The 15,133-nt window shown below is 39.0% G+C and overlaps 1 protein-coding gene across 6 annotated transcripts in view; it reads right to left on the bottom strand.

The window, feature by feature from the left end:
• Window positions 1–15,133, bottom strand: part of ano10a (anoctamin 10a) — a 306,259-nt gene that overhangs the window by 168,211 nt on the left and 122,915 nt on the right. For all 6 annotated transcript variants that reach the window (XM_077526020.1, XM_077526019.1, XM_077526021.1 and 3 more), the window contains one exon: window positions 14,320–14,454. In XM_077526020.1, coding sequence (XP_077382146.1) covers window positions 14,320–14,454 — 135 coding nt within the window. The remainder of the gene's footprint in view (window positions 1–14,319; window positions 14,455–15,133) is intronic.

The following is a 15,133-nucleotide window of genomic DNA, read 5'->3' as shown; positions in this document are numbered from 1 at the left end:
TCGCTTATAGCAATGACAGTTCTTGCAAATAAAACGGCCAGCATGTGGCAGCAGAGTATAAGAGATCAGCCAGTGCCATGTTGCAACAATCTCTTTTTGACAGTGCTTTTCACCACAAACTTAGCTATATACTAAAGCTAATTGTTGCAAAACGGAAACAGATACAAACGTACTTTTTTTCTTTTTTTTGTTCCTAATGAAAGAAGAGACTCTAACCTTTCTTTTGGTAGGTTCCATGTTTTTATAGCAATAGAACAGAATATTGTGTGGACCTTGCAAAATCAGTCAAAATCCAGTCAATCAGCCGGGAGTGAAGGGGTTTGCTTCAGTAAAAATGGCTGGGAGTGAATGAGTTAACAAGCCTGGCAAAAAAAAACAAAAAAAAACTAGAGCTGCGAGCAGCTATAAAGGGCCCTCGCAGCCCGGGCCACGTTGCACGTTGGGGTACTTGCACGTTGGGGTACTCGCACATTGGGGTAATGGCACATTAGGAGCAAAATTTCTTTGAACATGGCATGATAAACCTTTACATGTGAATTTTTTTTGCCAGGTGTGATGTGTGTGACAAGCTCAATGTGTTTTGGTGATTGTCTAGATCTGCAAAAATCAGCTTCCTTTTTTATTTTTAGGGAATGAGTTGACCTGACTTTTTTTTTTTTTTGCAAAATATACTCATTGTACTCATTGCACAATGTTGCTTTTATTGTCCATAGAGGCGATCAAAAAAAAAAATGAAACTGAATAAAAAAACTACAGATGTTTGGATCGGTCTGATACCAGTGAACATCTTGAGTAGTGGAAAGTAAAAGAATATTCATAAATGACTTAGTTGTAACACTTACGAGTTCACAAATTTTGTTCAAAATACCGTAAGTGGGGTTGTTGTTTTTTTTTATGCCTCAAGGACTAGGTGGCGCAGTATTTATCACTGAATTTTGTCATAGAGATACCTTCAGGCCTTGACTATAAATATACATGTCAAGTTTGGGATTTTTTGAAGCATGTACCGGGGAGTTATTCAGCATATCCTTCATTCACGATACTGCTTTTAACGTCAATAGAGGCTATCAAAAATAAATAAAACTAAATAAAAAAATACGGTTGTTTGGATAGGTCTGATGCTAGTGAAAATTTTGAGTGGTGGAAAGTAAAAGAATATTCATAAATGACTTAGTTATCACACTTAGAATGAGTTTACATTTTTTGTACAAAATACCGTATGTGGGGTATTTTTTTGTTTTGCCTCAAGGGCTAGGTGGCGCTGCATATATAACTGAATGTTGTCATAGAGATACCTTCAGGCCTTGAATATGAACATACATGTCAAGTTTGGGATTTTTTGGAGCATGTACTGGGATGTTATTAAGCATATCCTTTTTCAGTTCGAAACACAAAGTTTGATGCCCCGCCTTCATCATATAGTATTTCGAAAAGTAAAGATTTTTCCCCCTGTCGTTGGCTCAGGTCTTGACATGGTCCAGGTCAAGTCTTAACTCAGTCGAATGAAACGTGTAGGAGAACTGGGCAAAAGTCTGCCCCCTGTGAATGTGCAAAAATCGTCAAAAATGGGACATTCAAAAATTCGTAGCTCACTTCCTGTTCATTTTAGCACATGGGTCCAAGAGACTTTTTTGTAGGTCTTGGGCTCCCTCATACACCTAAAAATATTCGTCGTTCTTGCTTAAACGTACAACCAGGGCTGCTTCGTTAAAAACTTCTAGGGGGCGCTATTGAGTCATTTTTGTAAAAATAGCACAATCAACAATAAAATATTGCTCATTTTACCAGGCCAGATGTGTGTGCCAAGTTTCATGAGTTTCTGTGCATGTTTAGACCCTCAAAACTGGCGTTGTTTTCTTGGCGAACAGCGCTTAGCCACACCCACAGCAATTCGCGAAAACTCACAAACTTCGTGTTGTGACATCATGAAGGCTGAAACCCTCATCTGAGCAAATATGAGGTAGGTCCAGTTAACGTGTTTGGAGAAAAACGTAGAAGAAAATTCGTAAGAAAAAAAATTGCCACTAGGTGGCGCTATCAGTTAGATGAAATATAAGTCAGTAGATGTCTTTAGGGCTGGACTCTCATCAAATGTGTGACATTTTGAGAAGATAGGATCATCTCGGTCAAGTTAATGCAACTTTTATTTTCACGAAAAATCTTCAGACTTTGCGTCACCGTAGCGGCCACGCCCTTTTGCGAAAAGTTACAATATTCGGTGTGGGGCATGATCAACCTCTTAAGGCTTTTCTGACCAATTTTCAAATGGATCCCTTCAACAAGCTCAGCACAGTTGCTAAAAACGTAAAGTATGACATTTATTGTTACCACTAGGTGGCGCTATATGTATAACTGAATTTTATCATATAGATGTTTTCAGGCCCTGACTATTACGTTGCCTGAGAAGTTTGAGATTTTTTGGAGCTTGAACATGGGAGTTATTAAGCATTTGCTCTTTCTGGACAAATGAAATTTTAAAGGCAATATTTGATGCTCCGCCCCCGTCATATAGTATTTCGAAAAGGCAAGATTTTTTGGCAAGTTGTTCTCGTAGGTCTTGAGATCATAAATGCCAAGTTTGAAGTCAATTGGATGAAAAATGTTTGCAAAGGGGGAAAAAGCATGACCACAGTGAATGTGCCAAAATAGGCCAAAATTGGACATTAAAAAAATCATAGCTCACTTCCTGTACATTTTAGCTACATGGTCCCAATAGACTTTTTTGTGCGTCTCGGGGTGCTACACGTGCCTGCCAATTTTCGTTGCTCTAGCTCAAACGTGCCGGGCTTGGTTTTTATTTTTCTACGCTAGGGGGCGCTATAGAGTCGCGTTGTTATAACGACTTCATAATATCAAATTTTTCGCCGGACCTGAGGAGTGTGCAAAGTTCGGTGAGTTTTCGTGAATATTTAGGTACCCAAAATCGCGATTGTTTGCGGAGAATAAAGAAGAAGAAGAAGAAGAAGAAGAAAAACTAGAGCTGCGAGCAGCTATAAAGGGCCCTCGCAGCCCGGGCCACGTTGGGGTCCTTGCACGTTGGGGTACTTGCACGTTGGGGTACTGGCACATTGGGGTACTGGCATATTGGAAGCAAAATGTCTTTGAAAATGGCATAATAAACGTTTACATGTAGAATATTTTTTTGCCAGTGTATGTGTCAAGCTCAACGGGTTTTGGTGATTGTTAAGACCTGCAAAAATCAGCGTCCTTTTTTAGTTTTAGGCAATGAGTTGCCCTGATTGGTATTTTTTTGTAAAAGTGTATATACACATCATCGCTCGTTGTACTCATTGCACAATGTTACTTTTATTGTCTAAAGGGGCAATCAAAAATGAATAAAACAAAATGGAAACGTACATACGTTTGGATCGGTGTGAAGCCAGTGAACAATTTGAGTGGTGGAAACTAAAAGAATATTCATAAATGACTTAGTTATCACACTAAGAATGAGTTTACATTTTTTGTACAAAATACCGTATGTGGGGTATTTTTTTTTCATGCCTCAAGGGCTAGGTGGCGCTGCATATATAACTGAATGTTGTCATAGAGATAACTTCAGGCCTTGACGATAAACATACATGTCAAGTTTGGGATTTTTTGGAGCATGTCCCGGGGAGTTATCAAGCATATCCTTTTACATTGCGAAACACAAATTTCGATGCCCCGCCCTCATCATATAGTATTTCGAAAAGTCAAAATTTTTCCCCCTGTCGTTGGCTCAGGTCTTGACATGGTCCAGGCCAAGTCTTAACTCAGTCGGATGAAACGTGTAGGAGAAGTGGGCAAAAGTCTGCCCCCTGTGAATGTGCAAAAATCGTCAAAAATGGGACAATCAAAAATTCGTAGCTCACTTCCTGTTCATTTTAGCATATGGGTACAAGAGACTTTTTTGTAGGTCTTGGGCTCCTTCATACACCTAAAAATATTCGGCGTTCTTGCTTAAACGTACAACCGGGGCTGCTTCGTTAAAAATCTCGAGGGGGCGCTATTGAGTCATTTTTGTAAAAATAGCACAATCAACAATAAAATATTGCTCATTTTACCAGGCCAGATGTGTGTGCCAAGTTTCAGGAGTTTCTGTGCATGTTTAGACCCTCAAAACTGGCGTTGTTTTCTTGGCGAACAGCGCTTAGCCACGCCTACAGCAATTCGCGAAAACTCACAAACTTCGTGTTGTGACATCATGAAGGCCGAAACCCTCATCTGAGCAATTATGAGGTAGGTCCAGTTAACGTGTTTGGAGAAAAACGTAGAAGAAAATTCGTAAGAAAAAAAATTGCCACTAGGTGGCGCTATCAGTTAGATGAAATATAAGTCAGTAGATGTCTTTAGGGCTGGACTCTCATCAAATGTGTGAAATTTTGAGAAGATAGGATCATCTCGGTCAAGTTAATGCAGCTTTTATTGTCACGAAAAATCTTCAGACTTTGCGTCACCGTAGCGGCCACGCCCTTTGGCGAAAAGTTACAATATTCGGTGTGGGGCATGATCAACATCTTAAGGCTTTTCTGACCAATTTTCAAATGGATCCCTTCAACAAGCTCAGAACAGTAGCTAAAAACGTAAAGTATGACATTTATTGTAACCACTAGGTGGCGCTATATGTATAACTGAATTTTATCATATAGATGTTTTCAGGCCTTGACTATTACGTTGCCTGAGAAGTTTGCGATTTTTTGGAGCTTGAACATGGGAGTTATTAAGCATTTGCTCTTTCTGGACAAATGAAATTTTAAAGGCAATATTTGATGCCCCGCCCCCGTCATATAGTATTTCAAAAAGGCAAGATGTTTTGCCCAGTTGTTCTCTCAGGTCTTGAGATGATAAATGCCAAGTTTGAAGTCAATTGGATGAAAAATGTTTGCAAAGGGGGAAAAAGCATGACCACAGTGAATGTGTCAAAAATGCGATCGTTTACGGAGAATAATAATAATAATAATAATAATAATAATAATAATAATAATAATAATAATAATAATAATAATAATTCGAACGAAAAACAATAGGGACCTCGCAGCGGTCGCTGCTCGGGCCCTAATAACTAGAGCTGCGAGCAGCTATAAAGGGCCCTCGCAGCCCAGGCCACGTTGGGGTACTTGCACGTTGGGGTACTCGCACATTGGGGTACTGCCACATTTGGAGCAAAATTTCTTTGAACATGGCATGATAAACCTTTACATGTGAATTCTTTTTGCCAGGTGTGATGTGTGTGACAAGCTCAATGTGTTTTGGTGATTGTCAAGATCTGCAAAAATCAGCGTCCTTTTTTATTTTTAGGGAATGAGTTGACCTGATTAGTATTTTTTGCAAAAGTATATATACCCGTCGTCGCTCGTACTCATTGCACGATGTTGCTTTTATTGTCCATAGAGGCTATCAAAAATAAATAAACAAAATAAAAAAGTACATATGTTTGGATCGGTCTGATACCAGTGAACATCTTGAGTAGTGGAAAAAGTAAAAGAATATTCATAAATGACTTCGTTATTACACTTACGAGTTCACAAATTTTGTTCAAAATACTGTAAGTGGGATTGTTTTTGTTTTTTGTTTTTTATGCCTCAAGGACTAGGTGCTTTTAATGTCCATAGAGGCTATCAAAAATAAATAAAAAAAGTACATATGTTTGGATAAGTCTGATGCCAGTGAACATTTTGAGTGGTGGAAAGTAAAAGAATATTCATAAATTACTTATTTATCACACTAAGAATGAGTTTACATTTTTTGTACAAAATACCGTATGTGGGGTATTGTTTTTTTATGCTTCAAGAGCTAGGTGGCGCTGTATTTATAACTAAATTTTGTCATAGAGATACATTCCCGCCTTGATTATAAGCATACATGTCAAGTTTGGGATTTTTTGGAGCATGCACCGGGGAGTTATTAAGCATATCCTTTTTCATTGCGAAACGTGTTTACAATTTTTGTAAAAATACCGTAAGTGGGGTATATTTTTTTCACGCCTCAAGGGCTAGGTGGCGCTGCATATATAACTGAATTTTGTCATAGAGATACCTTCAGGCCTTGACTATAAACATACATGTCAAGTTTGGGATTTTTTGGAGCATGTACCGGGGAGTTATTAAGCATATCCTTTTTCAGTGCGAAACACAAAATTTGATGCCCCGCCCTCATCATATAGTATTTCCAAAAGTCAAGATTTTTCCGCCTGTCGTTGGCTCAGGTCTTGACATGGTCCAGGTCAAGTCTGAAGTCAGTCGGATGAAACGTGTAGGAGAAGTGGGCAAAAGTATGCCCCCTGTAAATGTGCAAAAATCGTCAAATATGGGACATTCAAAAATTCATAGCTCACTTCCTGTTCAATTTAGCACATGGGTCCAAGAGACTTTTTTGTAGGTCTTGGGCTCCCTCATACACCTAAAAATTTTCGTAGATCTTGCTTAACCGTACAACCGGGACTGCTTCGTTCAAAAAATCTAGGGGGCGCTATTGAGTCATTTTTCTAAAAATAGCACAATCAACAATAAAATATTGTTCATTTTACTAGGCCAGATGTGTGTGCCAAGTTTCATGAGTTTCTGCGCATGTTTAGACCCTCAAAACTGGCATTGTTTTCTTGGCGAACAGCGCTTAGCCACACCCACAGCAATTCGCGAAAACTCACAAACTTCGTGTTGTGACATCATGAAGGCCGAAACCCTCATCTGAGCAAATATGAGGTAGTTTCAGTTAACGTGTTTGTAGAAAAACGTAGAAGAAAATTCGTAAGAAAAAAAAATTGCCACTAGGTGGCGCTATCAGTAAGATGAAATATAAGTTTGTAGATGTCTTCAGGGCTGGACTCTCATCAAATGTGTGAAATTTTGAGAAGATAGGATCATCTCGGTCAAGTTAATGCAGCTTTTATTTTCACGAAAAATCTTCAGACTTTGCGTCACCGTAGCGGCCACGCCCTTTGGCGAAAAGTTACAATATTCAGTGTGGGGCATGATCAACATCTTAAGGCTTTTCTGACCAATTTTCAACTGGATCCCTTCAACGAGCTCAGCGCAGTAGCTAAAAACGTAAAGTATGACATTTATTGTAACCACTAGGTGGCGCTATATGTATAACTGAATTTTATCATATAGATGTTTTCAGGCCGTGACTATTACGTTGCCTGATAAGTTTGAGATTTTTTGGAGCTTGAACATGGGAGTTATTAAGCATTTGCTCTTTCTGGACAAATGAAATTTTAAAGGCAATATTTGATGCTCCGCCCCCGTCATATAGTATTTCGAAAAGGCAAGATTTTTTGCCCAGTTGTTCTCTTAGGTCTTGAGATCATCAATGCCAAGTTTGAAGTCAATTGGATGAAAAATGTTTGCAAAGGGAGAAAAAGCATGACCACAGTGAATGTGCCAAAATAGGCCAAAATTGGACATTAAAAAATTCATAGCTCACTTCCTGTACATTTTAGCTACATGGTCCCAATAGACTTTTTTGTGCGTCTCGGGGTGCTACACGTGCCTGACAATTTCCTTGCTCTAGCTCAAACGTGCCGGGCTTGGTTTTTATTTTTCTACGCTAGGGGGCGCTATAGAGTCGCGTTGTTATAACGACTTCATAATATCAAATTTTTCGCCGGACCTGAGGAGTGTGCAAAGTTCGGTGAGTTTTCGTGAATGTTTAGGTACCCAAAATCGCGATCGTTTGCGGAGAATAAATAATAATAATAACTAGAGCTGCGAGCAGCTATAAAGGGCCCTCGCAGCCCGGGCCACGTTGGGGTCCTTGCACGTTGGGGTACTTGCACGTTGGGGTACTGGCACGTTGGGGTACTGGCATATTGGAAGCAAAATTTCTTTGAAAATGGCATAATAAACGTTTACATGTAGAATATGTTTTTGCCAGTGTGTGTGTCAAGCTCAACGGGTTTTGGTGATTGTTAAGACCTGCAAAAATCAGCGTCCTTTTTTATTTTTAGGCAATGAGTTGCCCTGATTGGTATTTTTTTGTAAAAGTGTATATACACATCATCGCTCGTTGTACTCATTGCACAATGTTACTTTTATTGTCCAAAGGGGCAATCAAAAATGAATAAAACAAAATGGAAACGTACATACGTTTGGATCGGTGTGAAGCCAGTGAACAATTTGAGTGGTGGAAACTAAAAGAATATTCATAAATGACTTAGTTATCACACTTAGAATGAGTGTACATTTTTTGTACAAAATACCGTATGTGGGGTATTTTTTTTTTTTATATATAAGCCTCAAGGGCTAGGTGGCGCTGTATTTATAACTGAATGTTGTCATAGAGATACCTTCAGGCCTTGATTATAAGCATACATGTCAAGTGTGGGATTTTTTTTGGAGCATGTACCGTGGAGTTATTAAGCATATCCTTCATTCACAATATTGCTTTTAATGTCCATAGAGGCTATCAAAAATAAATAAAAATATATATATGTTTGGATAAGTCTGATGCCAGTGAACATTTTGAGTGGTGGAAACTAAAAGAATATTCATAAATGACTTAGTTATCACACTTAGAATGAGTTTACATTTTTTGTACAAAATACCGTATGTGGGGTATTTTTTTTTTATACCTCATGGGCTAGGTGGCGCTGCATATATAACTGAATGTTGTCATAGAGATAGCTTCAGGCCTTGACGATAAACATACATGTCAAGTTTGGGATTTTTTGGAGCATGTACCGGGGAGTTATTAAGCATATCCTTTTTCAGTGTGAAACACAAATTTTGATGCCCCGCCTTCATCATATAGTATTTCGAAAGGTCAAGATTTTTCCCCCTGTCGTTGGCTCAGGTCCTGACATGGTCCAGGTCAAGTCTTAACTCAGTCAGATGAAACGTGTAGGAGAAGTGGGCAAAAGTCTGCCCCCTGTGAATGTGCAAAAATCGTCAAAAATGGGACATTCAAAAATTCGTAGCTCACTTCCTGTTCATTTTAGCATATGGGTCCAAGAGACTTTTTTGTAGGTCTTGGGCTCCCTCATACACCTAAAAATATTCGTCGTTTTTGCTTAAACGTACAACCGGGGCTGCTTCGTTAAAAACTTCTAGGGGGCGCTATTGAGTCATTTTTGTAAAAATAGCACAATCAACAATAAAATATTGCTTATTTTACCAGGCCAGATGTGTGTGCCAAGTTTCATGAGTTTCTGTGCATGTTTAGACCCTCAAAACTGGCGTTGTTTTCTTGGCGAACAGCGCTGAGCCACACCCACAACAATTCGCGAAAACTCACAAACTTCGTGTTGTGACATCATGAAGGTCGAAACCCTCATCTGAGCAAATATGAGGTAGGTCCAGTTAACGTGTTTGGAGAAAAACGTAGAAGAAAATTCGTAAGAAAAAAAATTGCCACTAGGTGGCGCTATCAGTTAGATGAAATATTCAGTAGATGTCTTTAGGGCTGGACTCTCATCAAATGTGTGAAATTTTGAGAAGATAGGATCATCTCGGTCAAGTTAATGCAGCTTTTATTTTCAAGAAAAATCTTCAGACTTTGCGTCACCGTAGCGGCCACGCCCTTTGGCGAAAAGTTACAATATTCAGTGTGGGGCATGATCAACATCTTAAGGCTTTTCTGACCAATTTTCAACTGGATCCCTTCAACGAGCTCAGCGCAGTAGCTAAAAACGTAAAGTATGACATTTATTGTAACCACTAGGTGGCGCTATATGTATAACTGAATTTTATCATATAGATGTTTTCAGGCCGTGACTATTACGTTGCCTGATAAGTTTGAGATTTTTTGGAGCTTGAACATGGGAGTTATTAAGCATTTGCTCTTTCTGGACAAATGAAATTTTAAAGGCAATATTTGATGCTCCGCCCCCGTCATATAGTATTTCGAAAAGGCAAGATGTTTTGCCCAGCTGTTCTCTCAGGTCTTGAGATGATAAATGCCAAGTTTGAAGTCAATTGGATGAAAAATGTTTGCAAAGGGGGAAAAAGCATGACCACAGTGAATGTGCCAAAATAGGCCAAAATTGGACATTAAAAAATTCATAGCTCACTTCCTGTACATTTTAGCTACATGGTCCCAATACACTTTTTTGTGCGTCTCGGGGTGCTACACGTGCCTGCCAATTTTCGTTGCTCTAGCTCAAACGTGTCGGGCTTGGTTTTTATTTTTCTACGCTAGGGGGCGCTATAGAGTCGCGTTGTTATAACGACTTCATAATATCAAATTTTTCGCCGGACCTGAGGAGTGTGCAAAGTTTGGTGAGTTTTCGTAAATATTTAGGTACCCAAAATCGCGATTGTTTGCGGAGAATAAAGAATAATAATAATAACTAGAGCTGCGAGCAGCTATAAAGGGCCCTCGCAGCCCGGGCCACGTTGGGGTCCTTGCATGTTGGGGTACTTGCACGTTGGGGTACTGGAATATTGGAAGCAAAATTTCTTTGAAAATGGCATAATAAACGTTTACATGTAGAATATTTTTTTGCCAGTGTGTGTGTCAAGCTCAACGGGTTTTGGTGATTGTTAAGACCTGCAAAAATCAGCGTCCTTTTTTATTTTTAGGCAATGAGTTGCCCTGATTGGTATTTTTTTGTAAAAGTGTATATACACATCATCGCTCGTTGTACTCATTGCACAATGTTACTTTTATTGTCTAAAGGGGCAATCAAAAATGAATAAAACAAAATGGAAACGTACATACGTTTGGATCGGTGTGAAGCCAGTGAACAATTTGAGTGGTGGAAACTAAAAGAATATTCATAAATGACTTAGTTATCACACTTAGAATGAGTGTACATTTTTTGTACAAAATACCGTATGTGGGGTATTTTTTTTTCATGCCTCAAGGGCTAGGTGGCGCTGCATATATAACTGAATGTTGTCATAGAGATAACTTCAGGCCTTGACGATAAACATACATGTCAAGTTTGGGATTTTTTGGAGCATGTCCCGGGGAGTTATCAAGCATATCCTTTTTCAGTGTGAAACACAAATTTTGATGCCCCGCCTTCATCATATAGTATTTCGAAAGGTCAAGATTTTTCCCCCTGTCGTTGGCTCAGGTCCTGACATGGTCCAGGTCAAGTCTTAACTCAGTCAGATGAAACGTGTAGGAGAAGTGGGCAAAAGTCTGCCCCCTGTGAATGTGCAAAAATCGTCAAAAATGGGACATTCAAAAATTCGTAGCTCACTTCCTGTTCATTTTAGCATATGGGTCCAAGAGACTTTTTTGTAGGTCTTGGGCTCCCTCATACACCTAAAAATATTCGTCGTTTTTGCTTAAACGTACAACCGGGGCTGCTTCGTTAAAAACTTCTAGGGGGCGCTATTGAGTCATTTTTGTAAAAATAGCACAATCAACAATAAAATATTGCTCATTTTACCAGGCCAGATGTGTGTGCCAAGTTTCAGGAGTTTCTATGCATGTTTAGACCCTCAAAACTGGCGTTGTTTTCTTGGCGAACAGCGCTTAGCCACGCCTACAGCAATTCGCGAAAACTCACAAACTTCGTGTTGTGACATCATGAAGGCCGAAACCCTCATCTGAGCAATTATGAGGTAGGTCCAGTTAACGTGTTTGGAGAAAAACGTAGAAGAAAATTCGTAAGAAAAAAAATTGCCACTAGGTGGCGCTATCAGTTAGATGAAATATAAGTCAGTAGATGTCTTTAGGGCTGGACTCTCATCAAATGTGTGAAATTTTGAGAAGATAGGATCATCTCAGTCAAGTTTATGCAGCTTTTATTTTCACGAAAAATCTTCAGACTTTGCGTCACCGTAGCGGCCACGCCCTTTGGCGAAAAGTTACAATATTCGGTGTGGGGCATGATCAACATCTTAAGGCTTTTTTGACCAATTTTCAAATGGATCCCTTCAACAAGCTCAGAACAGTAGCTAAAAACGTAAAGTATGACATTTATTGTAACCACTAGGTGGCGCTATATGTATAACTGAATTTTATCATATAGATGTTTTCAGGCCGTGACTATTACGTTGCCTGAGAAGTTTGAGATTTTTTGGAGCTTGAACATGGGAGTTATTAAGCATTTGCTCTTTCTGGACAAATGAAATTTTAAAGGCAATATTTGATGCCCCGCCCCCGTCATATAGTATTTCAAAAAGGCAAGATGTTTTGCCCAGTTTTTCTCTCAGGTCTTGAGATGATAAATGCCAAGTTTGAAGTCAATTGGATGAAAAATGTTTGCAAAGGGGGAAAAAGCATGACCACAGTGAATGTGCCAAAATAGGCCAAAATTGGACATTAAAAAATTCATAGCTCACTTCCTGTACATTTTAGCTACATGGTCCCAATAGACTTTTTTGTGCGTCTCGGGGTGCTACACGTGCCTGCCAATTTTTGTTGCTCTAGCTCAAACGTGCCGGGCTTGGTTTTTATTTTTCTACGCTAGGGGGCGCTATCGAGTCGCATTGTTATGACGACTTAATAATATCAAATTTTTCGCCGGGCCTGAGGAGTGTGCAAAGTTCGGTGAGTTTTCGTGAATGTTTAGGTACCCAAAATCGCGATCGTTTGCGGAGAATAAAGAAGAAGAATAATAATAATAATAATAATAATAATAATAATAATAATAATAATAATAATAATTTTTACAAAAACAATAGGGACCTCGCAGCGGTCGCTGCTCGGGCCCTAATAATAATAATAATAATAATAATAATAATAATTTTTACAAAAACAATAGGGACCTCGCAGCGGTCGCTGCTCGGGCCCTAATAATAATAATAATAATAATAATAATAATTTTTACAAAAACAATAGGGACCTCGCAGCGGTCGCTGCTCGGGCCCTAATAATAATAATAATTTTTACAAAAACAATAGGGACCTCGCAGCGGTCGCTGCTCGGGCCCTAAAAACAGAATTAAACTCACATTTTACTGCAATGTATTAAGTGATTTTATCCTGCAACATAAGGTATTGCTGTTGTTTTCGTGGGGGTGCGTGTGTGCGTGGGTGTGTGTGTGTGTGTGGGGGGGGGCTATGTCTGTTTAACTCCATCACTGTGTGTGTTGTTTACAAATTGTCCATGATGCGTTGTGTGTGTCTTGACTGATTCAAATAGGCTTCCTCACTCACTTGAACATGTGTTCATGTGAATGTTATAACATGAAGACTCACAGGAATTCCAGCGATGTCAAGAGGGTGAGCCTGGATCGAGGGTGACGTTGTGGTGGCTCCCATACTTTGCTTTTTTTTTGTTTTTTTAAATCAACAAAAAGGCAGCGGAAGACACAACTTGCTACATAAATATGACATGGGCGGCCACTCGGCCGGCGGATGAGCTGATGCTGACGCTGGCTGACACAGAAGTAGATTTGTACGTCAAAGGACGCGCGTCTGAGCGCCTGCACCCGTGCAGTTGTCACTGGCTATTAGGATCTCGCAGGAGTTGCAACCAACGGTAGCGATGTAGCGTAATAATAATAATAATAGATAATCATAATTCTTTTTTTTTTTTATGTTGGAATTTAGTTTTGAAAGGCAACAAAATTTGTATTACAATAAAAAAAAAAAAAAAAAAAAAAAAAAAAGGTTGGACAAAGGGGCACTTTGGGCACTTCTTGTGAAAAGGGCATGTGCCAGGGCACCTATAGCCCCCCCTCTGCATGTGCCTGCACACAAGCCCTCAGATATTAACTTGTCTAAGGCCTGTTACGACTCCGTCCACAGGGAGGCAGTGTTGCTGTCTCCACTGAACGGGAATGAGCCGTTTCTTGTTGAAAATTGGCAAGTGATAAACAGAAATCGAGTCTTTAGCTGACCTTTGATTGTGTTTGTTTTACACAAGTTGGGAAACTAAATGCAACCTTAGTTTGTTTTCCTTGAGCTTGTTTTTGCCTTCACTTGAAAGAAAATCTTCTTCTTCAGGTAAACTTTTTCTACGCCGATAAAGCAGCAGCGGCCAAAGAGGTAAAAGTAGAAGAAGCGTGTCTTTTGAGTGAAGGCAAAACAAGCTCAAGGGAAAAACTGTCACATTATATTTGTGGATCTGTGGAAAAGATGTCAAAAAAAGAAAATGTTTGCAGATCTGAAAAACACGTGAAAATTACGAATATGTTTGTGAATCTGAAAAATGTGAAAATCACAAATTTATTTGTGTGAATATTTTTGAGACAAATCTCTCTCCACAGTTTTATTGGATGTGACAACATTTGATGTGATGTTTTTGTATACATTTTAGTTTCATGGTGCTCGAGAAAGAATAAAGATTTGCACCCGTTGAACCCAATGCCGTTTCTTTTCCATTGGACGCCAAGTGCTGCAATAGTATTACTAAATAAAGATGACTTGACTTGACTTAGTTTTGCATACAATTGTTGAACTTAATTTTGTGTAGAATTGGTACTTGATATAGACTCACTGATAGATTTCCCGGGGTACAGCTTAGCTTGTGTGTATCCTGGAACATGAGTCTCATCTTTAGCTCGTAAAGTCTCCAACTCATGTTTAATGATGTACTGGCACTCCGCCATGCTGAGAAAACCATCGCCATCCCCTAAAAAGGAAAATGGTCAGAGGTAAGAAATTCACAACAAATATGCAAGAAAACTCAACTCAACTCAACTGAACTTTATTTATGAAGCGCTTTAAGAATAGGCATTGCTGTATACAAAGTGCTGTACATAAACATAAATATCAGTTTTTCAGTAAAGAATAAGGTAACAAAACAAGAACAAAGCAAACATTTTGAAGTGCGAATACAAGTTTTTGTTTTTTACTCTTTTTTTTTTTTACAAGTAAATACATTTTACATCACTAAATAAATAAGAAGTAGGCGAGTGAATAAAGAGATAAATAAATGCACAAATAAGCCATAGTACTTCTAATAATGGGTAGCTGTAGCTGTAGCCAGGCGGTTAAGATCGTCACCTCGCACTGTGACGCCCTAAAAAAAACCTAAAAAAAATGCTCATGAAGTCTGGAGTAGACAGAAAAAAAGCCCTATAGAAAAATTCAGCTAAACGGCCATCTCAGATTTGACTGTGGGATCATTTGGCAGCCATTTTCCAAAGTGTGAATATATCAGAATGTTTGCTTCACTTTCAATAAATATGTTTGAATCCAAAAGAACCATGTATTGTATCTACCACAGAAAACTGTTCGTTTCATCTTGCCTTTGGCGTGACATATGGCCATTATCGCAAACATATACCTGGGTATGGTACTTTGAGGGA

This window comes from Festucalex cinctus, chromosome 7 (genome assembly GCF_051991245.1).
Source record: "Festucalex cinctus isolate MCC-2025b chromosome 7, RoL_Fcin_1.0, whole genome shotgun sequence".
Classification (NCBI taxonomy): domain Eukaryota; kingdom Metazoa; phylum Chordata; class Actinopteri; order Syngnathiformes; family Syngnathidae; genus Festucalex; species Festucalex cinctus.
The sequence above is the reverse complement of the archived record's forward strand: the minus strand, read 5'-3'. Positions and strand labels throughout refer to the sequence as shown.